Source organism: Hetaerina americana, unplaced genomic scaffold, assembly GCF_022747635.1.
Source record: "Hetaerina americana unplaced genomic scaffold, ioHetAmer1.1.p SCAF_13, whole genome shotgun sequence".
Taxonomy (NCBI): domain Eukaryota; kingdom Metazoa; phylum Arthropoda; class Insecta; order Odonata; family Calopterygidae; genus Hetaerina; species Hetaerina americana.
In genome coordinates, this window is record NW_027286403.1 from 14052711 (window position 1) to 14065326 (window position 12616).

The 12616-nt window shown below is 36.0% G+C and overlaps 1 protein-coding gene across 3 annotated transcripts in view; it reads left to right on the forward strand.

Annotated features, from left to right (window-relative positions):
• The first annotated feature begins 12082 nt into the window (after positions 1-12082).
• The window catches only part of LOC139686107 (host cell factor 1-like), an 87536-nt gene continuing 87002 nt past the window's right edge, over positions 12083-12616 (forward strand). For 2 of the 3 annotated variants that reach the window (XM_071583278.1, XM_071583279.1), the window contains exon 1: positions 12083-12242. In XM_071583278.1, coding sequence (XP_071439379.1) covers positions 12083-12242 — 160 coding nt within the window. The remainder of the gene's footprint in view (positions 12243-12616) is intronic. The other variant, XM_071583280.1, reaches the window with a different exon arrangement.

Consider the following 12616-nt stretch of genomic DNA (forward strand, 5'->3'; position numbering starts at 1 on the left):
AATAATGCAAATTACCATGGTTCTCCATTATGCATGTGGGACTTCAAAAGATGGTGGGAGCAAATATCCCCCAATGCCACTGAATTATGGCTGTCAATAATGTTTTACAAATAATCTTAATACTTACCTAAAATCAAAACCTCATAGTTTGTAAAAATTGACATTGGTGTAGGAAGGCATGTCTTACCTTATAGCAATGATAACTGCTCTTTGTAGTCTTACTCATGCCAGAGATGTTGATGGGAAGGAGCCCAATGAGAGCAAGTCCAGATAATGACTATTTCTTAATGAGGGATTGCTCATAGGGCTGCATGGCCATTACCCCAGCCGGGTAACCATTTCTGTAATGGTATCACGTTAGAAAAATTATTGAGGAAACTGCTTCAATTACTTATCCCAAGAAAATATGATGAAGCAACATTTTAAATTGAGTAATGGTAACTATGGAGCGCTGCCATCAAGGCCAGTGTTGGGTCATGGATCAAGGATGATCTCTGTAATCATGAAATGAGGTTCTTGCATAGCCAAGCAGTAGAAAAGAAGACACGGAAGGGAAATACCACCATGAATGTAGGGAATTTTTGGGGGACAATGAGTGCAGGAAAGTTTGAAAATATCAAGCAAGAGATGGAGCGAGAATTTAAAGACACTATAGACGTGAAACTTTTGATGGAAAGATAATTGATTATTGGAGTGATAGTTTCAGAGTAATATATACCAGAGGTTCAATGTGAGGTAGTCATAGTACTGAATGGGAAAATGGGGAGTCGAATAGTAAACATGGAGATTATAGAATATTATTAGTCTAAATATGAGTAGATCAGATTGATCTAATTGCAATCTAATACATACATGCATAATAATAAATGGATGCCCACAAGCTGTCATAGGGCAGAATTAGTAGATAGTGATTATGATCAGTTAGACCGAATAATTGTGAATATACATGGTAGAAAACTCATGATAATGATGGGGACTGGACTCCAATTGTAAGTAAAGAGAAAGATAGGAGTGCAGTAGAAAAGTACAGTTTAAGAGGAAGGAATGACTACAGGAGAAAATTAGTTATGCCAGAGAAATGGGTTAGATATAACTGACACCTAATTGTCAACCACAGTAAACTTAGGTACTCATGGTAAATGCCAGGGGATTATGGAAGATATCAGTTAGATTGTATTATTTTTAGGTATAGGTTTAGGAATATCATGATCTATTCAACACAGTTTCTCAGGTTGTAGGAGCAGACTCAATTCATAATTCAATAATCATAAAATGTAATATCAACTTAAAGAGAATGAGAAAGGGAAGGAGTTTTAAGAAAGTGGAATGCATGAGACTTAACGTGGATGAAATGGAAGAAGTACCAAGAGGTGGTAGATAAAATACTGAGTCAGAATAAGGGAATGGTACACTGAAAGAGAGATATATGAGAATATCTCAAACAAATAATAAAGTTTAAAACAAAATAATAGGATTGGTAAATAGGAAAACAGTTACAAAGCCATTTGGGGATGGCTTTATTATTATGATAATCAGGATATGTGATACGGTTAATGGATGAAAGAATGAAATGGTAGAACTTGTGCTCAGAATTGTGGAGGAGAAAGTATTAATATCTAAACAATAATTAGATTATTTCTGCATGATGTCTGATCCAATATATTTGAGTGTGGAAAAAATTCGAAGCACTTAGTAACTCAATATATTTAGTTTACTTCAATGAGAAAAATCTAATATTGCCATCTTAGATAAACTTCTGAAATGCTGCAAAGATATGAAAGCTATCCTTATCACTGCTTATGAATGTGACATTGATGGTCTAGGAATATTTTATAAGCTGTAAATGAGTGGTTCAAATGTTAAGGGCATAATTAAGCAACTTATTGCAGGACTTTAAATACATCCCTGGGGCCTAAATCAATGGGCCTCCTTGCACTGAACAGGCTCCCTTACGATTTTAAGTACGTAAAGGATCCAGTCCTGTTCAAAAAGAAATTAATATCATTTTTAAGGAAAGAACAGTTTTATTCTGTAATGGAATTCATGGAGAAAAAATAACCATACTGAATATGGAATATATTTTATGCAAAAAATTTATTATTGTGTCATGCTTTTCTGAATTTCATCATTGTTTAACATCTATATGTACATATGACGTGTCCTATACACTTATATGATGTATCTATTACACTGTGTCAGTGTCTTCTGGGCAAATAAAGATTATTATTATTATTATTAACTCAAGGAAAACCCTCCCAATCTTATCCTAATATTATCATTTGGACCATCCTGGCATCCTTTGCTTCAGCAGAAAGATCCTTTTATCAGAATAAACTCATCAGGACATATATTGAAATTGATGTCAAAAAATCATTGGACTAGTCTTAAATTATGGAATACCTCAGTTCCTGTGGGATCAGATGGCAGTAGTTGTAGCATAACTTAAATTTCCCCTTGTATGTGCAGTGATATATATTTAGGTACTGAAATAAATTAAATTCTGGCAGTTCATTGACTGTTGTAGGGCATTGATCAGTTTTTTCTGCCAAAGTGAGTCCAGATTAACCCTTAAGTTCCTAAGTTTTTGAGAGTGTTGCTGTCAATTTTTCGCAAAAATTCCAGCATCCCTCCAGGCAGCTCAATTCTTGATGGCTATATAGTTAAATAACAATTGAATAATTCTTATTTTTAGGCTTTATTCTCTTTTTTTGTTCCCAATTATATAACTTTTGATAACTTACAGAGAATTATTATAAACAATAATGTATTTACAGGCATTTTCCTTAATTTTGCATTTCTCTTCCAAATAGCCTGGCAATTTTTGCATCAGTTAAAGCAATTACCCTTGGCACTCAAAAGAATTAAGGACCATTAAGATTAAGTCTGGATTAATTTCTTTTTAAACATATTCAGTCTCTTTCTAGCAAACACGCTGGTGATTAAGGTAACCCAGAGTCAGTCCCTGGTAAGGGAAAAACTTCCCCACAAACAACTTTGGGCTAACCAATGTGACCGTGTGTGTATTTGTAAGTTCCCGAGTATGTTCCCTGGCAATAGGATTAATTTCATGGTAAATCTCTTTGGGAAATACCCCCGCCTGTGTAAATGTGAGCATCTTAATATTTTGTCTGATCACTGGCAAGGGATTAACTTACCCCGTGAATTACCGCACCAATCTCAATATTCCCCTTCTTTTTTACCTTTAAAGTCTTGTAAAAAACCCCTTATGGCTAGAGGAAATATTATTTAATACAGTCAGTCGAGTCTACCTCCGAATTCATTTTGCACAACATCACCACTTTTATCCTTTTTTGCATCCATCTCTTTGACCTGCTGCTTTGTCTTTTTGCCCATTTTCAAAGCAGCATCTTATTTTCTTGAAATCATTCTTACAAGCTTTTTGAACTGTCTCTTCTTCCTAGTTTAAAATATTTCACCTTTAAATTCCAACAGGTATCATTATTTCATTCTGGCAACCAAACCTTTCCACTTGCACTTTTAGCACGTGCCACAATCAATTTTGTTAAAATTTCATAAGCATAACTCATTTTCAAATTATTTACCCCATTCTCCTTTACAGCTATAAGTTTCATGATTTTCATGTTTCAGTTTGATGACTGGTGATAGCCATATGTCATGACTCTCTAAGATATGTTTTAGTGTACTCCTCACAGTCCTTGCATTCTACTTGATTCGTTTGGAAGTAATTTTCCAATAAAAAAGATCAATAGATTTATTCACCATTGAGCAATACATAATTGTATGGGCTTCGTTAATATTCAATAACATTTATAGGTGCATGAACATATTTACAAATTCATAGGAATAAAAACGTGCATGAACTCCATGGGTAATAGAGATTTTAGAAACAGATTTCCATGCATTGCCTCTTTCTATGTACTCATGGAAACTATAAAAAACATTATTTGCAAAGAAATATTTTAATATTTTTTTAATTAATTTTCTTGGGGAGTATTCATTTTAACTCTTCAGGAAGTCGAGTAAAGAGCAGTCTTCCTGAAACTTCAGGGGTTTTATATAGGACTGCTACTTGGCAATAGCCATTATAAAGATAATCCTTACCCCTGGTGTCTTGCTTGTGAACATCCCTATTTCTGACCAGAGAAGGGGTTTTGGTGCAGGCATACAAAATCACATTAAACATGTATATACAGGGAATGGTCATGATTTTGTGACATTTGAAATACCCCCTGCAGGATTTTCTTGCATTTAGTTTGAATATAACCCTTAATGCACATTTTTCAAGGGTGAGTATTCTATTGAGGTTCCCATGTGCTGAACTCCCTCAGTAGACGATGCCATATGGAGCTATTAAAAGAAGGATAATGCTTCACTAACTCCATCTCTTCTACCTTAAGAAAGTTTTCCTTGTAAGCTTTTCTTCTTCTTCCAAAGTCTACACATTTTAGGTGGGAAAAATCTTCGAATCTTGATTTCCTTTGAATTATTTGAAAATTTTGGATTTCATATATTAGCTCTAGCAGGGAGCTTTGCCACTAGAAGTTATATTTTCATAGAGATACACCCTTATCAGTTAAGTATTCATTTCCTAAGAGTTTTAGAATTGCATTCTCAACTGGTTTATGTCACAAGCATTGACTCTGCAGGATAATGACTTTAGTCATGTGCAGTGCCGTAGGAGCACTCCTCAAAACTAAAAAAAATTAAGAGTTTTTCAGTTCTGGTATTTCCCTATGGCATAGCTAGGGTGATAGGGCTAGGGATGAAATGAAACATTATGCAAACCATGACACAATTCCTATCATCAACAGTAGGCTAAACCTGATTAGACTAAGCATTTTAGAGTCCTTAGCTATCCTTAAAGCACCCTGCTCAAATTCCGCACTAACAGTGTAGAGTCCTTATTTAAATTGAAGACAATTTTTTAATTAGTGCTTGCATAGCATTCCAGCAGTTTAAGGCAGCTATGGTGAGCTAATATACAGGGCAAAATGGGTGTATTATATTGAAAGGGGAAGGAACTATCAGAATGTAAGATAAGAAGAAAATTTAAGTTGGAAATAATATAGATGAGCTATAGAATAAAAATATTTGGACAGGGAGTATGAATAAAGAAAGGGAAAATTGTATAATAGAAAATGCATTAAGGAAATGAACTCAAAGAAAGCTGTGGCAATAGATAACATTCCAGAGCACATTTATTGAAGAAGAGGGGTGTCAAGTTGAAAGGGGGAGGGGTTAGTGGGAATATTAATGCAATGGCTGACAGGGAGAAGAGAATGCAAGGAGGAATAAAGAACTTCCAAAAGGGTCAAGTACCTTTTAAAAATATTTTAGTTTTCCAGAGGTCAGTTTTCAACTTCTCTTCTCATCTCTAATTGTACCAATGTGTCCATTTTCCATTCTTTCTTCTATGTGTAGTATGCCTGGAATAAGGCAATGAAGTGGTCCATATCCAATAGATGTTTGATGAAATGGAATCAAGGAACATTTCTATTTGGAAGATGTTTGTGCCACCCAGGGAATAGTTTGAACTATATATATAAAGGCCCAAAAGTAAAGTTTGCCACTTTTTAAATTGATTGTCACATTGGTTACATTTTACTTAGGTAGCTTTAGCTGATCCCAACTTTTCAGTGGAGTGGTGTCTTACTTGGGTCAGGCTAATGAAATAAGCAACACTTGCATGATCTACTCAATATCCTGGTCCAACTTGAAGCACTGAACATATGATTATCCTAAAAGTTTTGAATTAACCATCCTTTGAATGAAAATCTGCCAAAATCTTCCATAACAATTCCTCAGGTTGTACTACCATATTGCATCATATCATGCCACCCTATTCCACCATTAGCTGATGTTGTCTTTCAAAAAAGGCCTTAATTTATCCTCCATTTCATTTGGCAAGTCAAGCATACAAATGTCTATTACATTACCTACCCACTTATCTAACTGTGAGGGTTTACTGATAATATTTTTAGTATGATAGAAATAAATCCTTGGGGTATACTTAAAATATTCTCCCCTCCTTGCTCCAGAGGTAACTCATCTGCATGTTAATTGCTCTCTGCATTGCATTTAATAATCATAATGATGAAATGTTTCAGCCAAACACTGTAGATAATTTGCTGCCCTTTGAGGTGCACCCTTATTTTTCATTCGTTTGGAGTTCAATGGAAGTTGCCCAATCACTAAAATCAACAGGGGAAATAATCCACAACCCCAAAAGACAGTGTAGTTCTTCATCTATTTTACTCTTGAGGGCAAAAGCTAATACCCAAAGAGAACAGGACACTGTTTTTGCATTCCTCTTCAAATAAAGTGTCACTTTACTTTTTTTGAATGACCTGAAACCTTCATTCTGTATGTACTCAAACTTTCCAAGAATAGTTAAGACCTTTGTAGAGTGTATCAGTAAAATCATTTGGATGGGCTGTGGAAAACTCAATGCCATTTTCTTATCACTAACTAATAGTGGTGGCTCTCCATTCATTAAACAAACAATGGCAAACTGGCCTGACAAGCTTGGTAATCACATCAACCTGCAAGACTGGCTCAATGAGGAAATTAGAATAGGAAGTCAACTTAATCATTGTACCTTGTAACTTCACATGTTTCAAACAACTACAGTTGCATTTTTTCAAAATACTATAATTTTCCAAACGTGGGTATATTTGGTCCACCACATTTTCCTATTTACTTATATATCTACCAGCAAGATTTTCTCTGAACTTCTGATGGTAAATAGGCAAGATCAAAACTACCAGAAATACAGTTGCTCACAGCAAGATAATTATAACCATCCTATAAATCAACGAGGTAGAATGCCCTCTTTTGTTTCTTTTCTCTTCTATCTCCTTTATTCTTCACTTTGACATGTCCGACCTTTCTACAAATATTGCTGTTGTTGGATTGAAATCTGCAATTGTCTACCCTGTGGCCCACATGAATGCATATTTGACAGCACTCAGTAACCTGTTGTTTTCTGAGCTGTATATGTTTTGGCTCACTGGGTTCTGGTTTGGTTTCTGATCTGAGGCAGAATAAAAAGGTTGGAAGAAGTATAGCTAACAACAGATAGAATATTGCTGGTAGACGTACAAGTAGAACCGATGACCATGGTCATTGTTCAGGTATACACGCCACCAATCAATCAAAGGGAGGAAGAAGATGATAGGGCCTACAATCAGTTAGAGGACACAATTGTCAATGTTCCTAGAGGGATGCATTTGATAGTGATGGAGGATTGGAATGCAAAGGTAGGCAAAGGAAGAATTGGTGTTGAGGTGGGGCATTACAGTTTAGGATTGAGGATTGACCACAGGGAGAAAGCAATCGAGTTCTGCCGGAGGCAGGGGTTAATCATTATCAACACTTGGTTTAGACACCACAAAAGGCATCGGTATACTTGGAAAATGCCAGGTGACTAAGAAAGGCATCAGTTAGATTATATTATGGTAAGGCACAGCTTTAGGAACAGCGTGATCAATTCGCATAGTTCCCTGGGGGCGGATGCAAATTCTGATCACAATTTAGTAATTATGAAGTGCAGTGTCTGATTCAAAACAATAAGGCCTGGGAGGTACTTTAGGAAATGATTTCTTAAAGCATTAATTGGATTACTCAAGGAAGGAGTATCAGCACACAGGAGATAAAATCATGAGTGAGGGAAAGGAGCTCAGTTCTATCAAAAAAAAATGAGATGAATCGGAAAAGGGATATCGAAAACCGCAAAAGAAATTATAGTTTCTATGAATAGGAAAAGGATAAGGAAACTATGGCTTATGGATGAGAAAATAAGAAAGATAAATTAGAGAAAGAAATGTAAGAAGGTAAACCCAGATTTAGGTAGAATGAAGAACAAAGAGTTAAATAATCAATTGAGATGGGTAACAGATAAAGCAAAAGAAGGGTGGTGGAAGGCGCAGCGCAAGGATATGGAAAGTTTGCAGAGGAAGGATGAAATTGGTGCGCCATACAAGTTGGTTTGAACATTTTAATAATAATAATAATAAATTTTATTTGTCCAGCAATCAAGTTATTACAACTGTTACACTTGATATAGGACACGTCAGGGTAATGTGACAAAATACATACAATGGATACAAGACACATATCAGGTTTTATTAAGAAATTCAACAATTGAATAAAATGTTTTTAATTTTAAGAACCTTAAATGCAGCGGCACTTTTTTGGATCTTAATCTCAGCTTGGAGTTTGTTATCAAGTTGAAGGCCCATAAAATTTGGACCAGCACCTGCATATTTTGTGCGAACATATAAAATGTGCAGCTGATCATTCTGCCTTGTAAAATATTCATGGATATCGCAATTTTTCACATTCTCAGATAGATATCTTTTTGTATGTTCTGGTTCATGAAAAATATAATTACATGACCCTGGCAATGCATCCAATTTTTTAAATAGAGGACGGCTAGAGGCATTGTGTTAACAAATGTCATGACCCGATGGCTCTTTTTTGGACCCTGGAAATGGCCAAGGCCTTGGATGATGAACCCCAGTAAAGGATACCATAGGCTTTGTAAGAATAAAGTTCTCCATAGTATAGTGCAAGGAGAACAGCTGCTGAAACAGTGGGTATAGTGGACATAATTAAGAGGCAGGCCGAGCTTAACTTACTAGTTAAAGCATTTATGTGTTCATCCCAAGAGATTTGAAAATTGATGTGGAAACCCAAAAATTTGGTATTTTATACCCATTGGATCACCTTCTCATCAACTTCATTAGAAAGTACTTTGCTCACTTTATTTTTATTTGCAAAGTATATTAGGTGAGACTTTTCTTTATTCAAATCTAGGAAATTATAATGACACCAGGAAAGTAAGGTGTGACCAACCTGTTTACACTTAACTGTCAATTCATCAAAAGTAGGTGATATTAGGATAATGCTGGTGTCATCAGCATATAACAAGGGGGTAGCACCGTTTATGTGCTGAAAACTATGTACAAGGTCATTTATATAAGAAAGAAACAAGACAGATATGAAGGGTATGCTATCGGCAAATAAGAAGAGAAAATCTGTCCACAATTGGAGATAAGCCAGAAAAAATACTAGTTTAACCAGAAAAGATCCAAGAAGGAATATTTAGAAGAACTGTATGGTATAGGACTTAGTCCAGCAAGGTTAGACACGGAAAGAGAATATGATGTAGGTAGCTTAGGTCCAGGCTCACTCAATGGTAAGATAGAAAAGGCATTAAAGCAGATGAAATTGAATGAGGCCATGGGGGAAGATAATATTCCTGCGGAACTGCTTAAAGGTTTAGGAAAATAATGGAAGAAGTCTTTGTGGACTAATTCATAGCATTTATGAGAGAAGAATCTGGCTGGAAGGCATTGTCAGATCAATGTTAGTTACTATTCCAAAAAAGATAAAGGCTACTTCATTTGAGTACTACAGAACTATAAGTTTGGTTTCACACACAGCAAGTGGTACTCAGGATTATCAGCAGAAGTTGGATAGCAGGGCAAATGATTACTTAGGGGATGTTCAGGAAGGGTAGAGGCACGTATGATGCCATTGCAGTAATGGCATTACTAATCAAGAGGAACATAGAATACAATCAGTACCTATGTGCCTGTTTCATAGATTTTGCAAAAGCATTTGATAGAGTGAATTGGGAAAAACTAATGAATATATTGCAGATAATATGAATGGATTGGAATGATAGGAGATTACTCCGTAACCTGTACATGTCTCAGACTGCTCAGGTGTGATTGATGGATGGGTAGGATGGACCTGGATGGACAGTGTCAGGTAGAGGAGTAGGCAGGGCTGTCCATTATCACCTCAGTGTGATAGAATTGAGATGACAATAAAAGTTAATAAAACAATGGCTATGCAGTTTTCCTGACAGATAAAGGTGAAGTTAAAGATTCATAAAGGAGGGTGTAGCAGTTTACTTACCTTGGAAATTTTTTGGACCAAAATGTCAAAGTAGAAGGGACATAAGGAAATGAATTGTGTTTGGGCAAAGAAGCTTTCACGAGGCAAGAGAATTATTGGCAGAGATGTTGAATAAGAATGTTAAGAAAAGGCTGGTTAAAAGTTGATTATGGAGGGTAGTTATTTATGGGGTGGAAACATGGTCATTGAAGCAAGATTATAGACATAGGTTGGAGACTTTTGAAATGTGGGTTTGGGAAAGGGGAAGTCGGAAGAAAGGGAAAAAACCGAAAGAAACACACGTGGAGCAAGATCAGCACAAAAATTACCCATAAACTTGGTAGCAGAGCCATAGAAAGTCTGTTTGGAATAATCAAAGCTAAAAAAAGTGGAAAATTATGGGAGAACATTAAGAGTAGTACAATTACTACAATGACCATGAAAATGAGAACCAAGAAATGAAATAGACACTGAAAATTCAGTTTAGAGTCACATGCATTTGAAATACTACATATAGTCAGCTAAATAAAAAATTGAAGAACATTCTGGCCCATTAATTTAGCATAATGAAGAACAGAGGAATCAGGTAAGTCATAATATTTGTGAGAATACTCATAGGAAATTCAATACACATCACCTAGCCACGGTATATATTTTCAGACTTGGGGAAGAAGGCCTTTACAAATGAAGAGTTGCATTCAAAGTTCAGAAGGATAGAAATGGTTTAGAATGCCAGAGGGTTGACTACAAACTATTCAAGAATCAAGTTGTCAAAATTTGAATGAATGATGGAAGAAAAAGAGAAGCAAAATAGATGACGGTTCCTCCCTCCAAAACTACTCCAGATTAAATTTTTATTGTGAATGTGTTTTTGAAATTTTATGAGATAACTCGTCACAATTAAAAGGGCCCATCTCATTTTGATGAAATCAACTAGGAGTCTTTTGGAGATTGAGTATAACAGGGCTGCTATGTTTATTACTTATACCAATAGCAGACACCCTCTTGCTAGCAAAAACTGTAAACCAAATAATGTTACTGGGGCTTGTTTTGCCCAATGGCACCCTCAATGAGCTCTTTCTTTTGGACGGGGGCCAGAGGAGAGACCAATAACGGTGGAAGAGGCAACGCTGCAGACCAAACTGACAGTGAATGTAAGATGCCTTTATATTATGAGTTGGTGATTAAGTAAATTAAAATTTTCCATTGTTGGAACTCTTTATTTTTTTAAAACATATTGAGGAACATTAATTTGCGACATCGTTTCTCCCGTAGACACGGGTAAGTAACCAAAATCACAGTCAGATCATCGTGACTATTTAGTAGAACCTTATCCTCCGCAGTATTTTGCCAAATTTTGGTATTCAACATTGATTCATATTTGTCATAAAATGGTAGTTCAACAACTGATCTGGTGCAATTCGTTTCCGGTGACACACAGGTGATGGAGGAATTGATACGCAGGGGCAGCTTGCCACATGATTATAGTTTGAGAAAAAGCCCTTTATGTGAAGAAGCACAATAAAGTTCTCGACTGAACATTAATTACCAATGATGAATTATAAAATGCAAATGTTAATCAATTGTTCATCAAGGGAATTTCATATTTATGTAGAACACTGTATCGTTGGCGTATACTCGGAAACTAACAGCATTACTGGTTTGATAATCGCTAGTATAAAATATGAAATTAAAGATTGCAACGAAAGCAGGAAAACTCTTGCACATAACTGTCAACATATATGTCAACTATCATTTCTATAGCCATGTGAATCATAATTTTTCGTCCTAATATATTGCTTTATTATTCTATGAAAAATAATAGTTCTAACAAGACGGTAATCTAGGAGTATACCATTAAGTAAAACAGTCTTCTTCAGCAAATACTAGACAGGTTCTAGTTGGAAAGAACAATATTATAATTTCAAAACATGCAGATTTAGGACAGGCAGCTTAATTACTGTTGATGACAATTATTTACAACTTTTTACAATATTTTTTTAATTGAAAATCTTTTCGAGATCATTTCGCCCATTCAAAACTTGTCACTTGATACGACCGACTCTTCAACGTAATTCGCTGTTGCATTGGGAGGCGATTTGCTTGCTTATATTGTCATACAATGCATACAACCAAAGAATAATTTCGACCTTGGGTAGCCACTCAGTGTGCGTATGGGAATTATGAGGCTGTCATGGCGCTATCCACACTTAGGTGGAAACGAGTGCCGAATCCCACTGGACCTCAACCTAGACCTCGACACGGCCATCGAGCTGTTGCAATCAAGGATTTAATAGTTGTCTTCGGTGGAGGGAATGAAGGCATAGTTGATGAACTTCACGTATATAATACAGGTATGTGTTTTTTTGACTTGTAACGTCTCGGGTTTCATTTAAGATGGCGGCATTTGTTGTTTGTATATATATAGAGATTCTTCTGTTTTCCGACCCTTTTAATGCCTTAATTCCTAATTGCGGGAACACTACGGTGTTTTTCGTCGCCTGTTCTACCATCCTTTATGTGGAAATCATTCCTGTTGTTGCCATAACAATTATTCGTGATTTGGCGGTTTCTACCGAAATTCAATATGGCAGCCTCCAAGCGAAAGACATGATCTTTATGTAGCGCTCTTTTTCGGTCGCTCATAGCTTTCTTGCTCCGCAGTGACAGGTCTTGAGTTACCTTGGAGTGCATCTGCTACTCTCGTACTGTCTTTGATGTTAATATT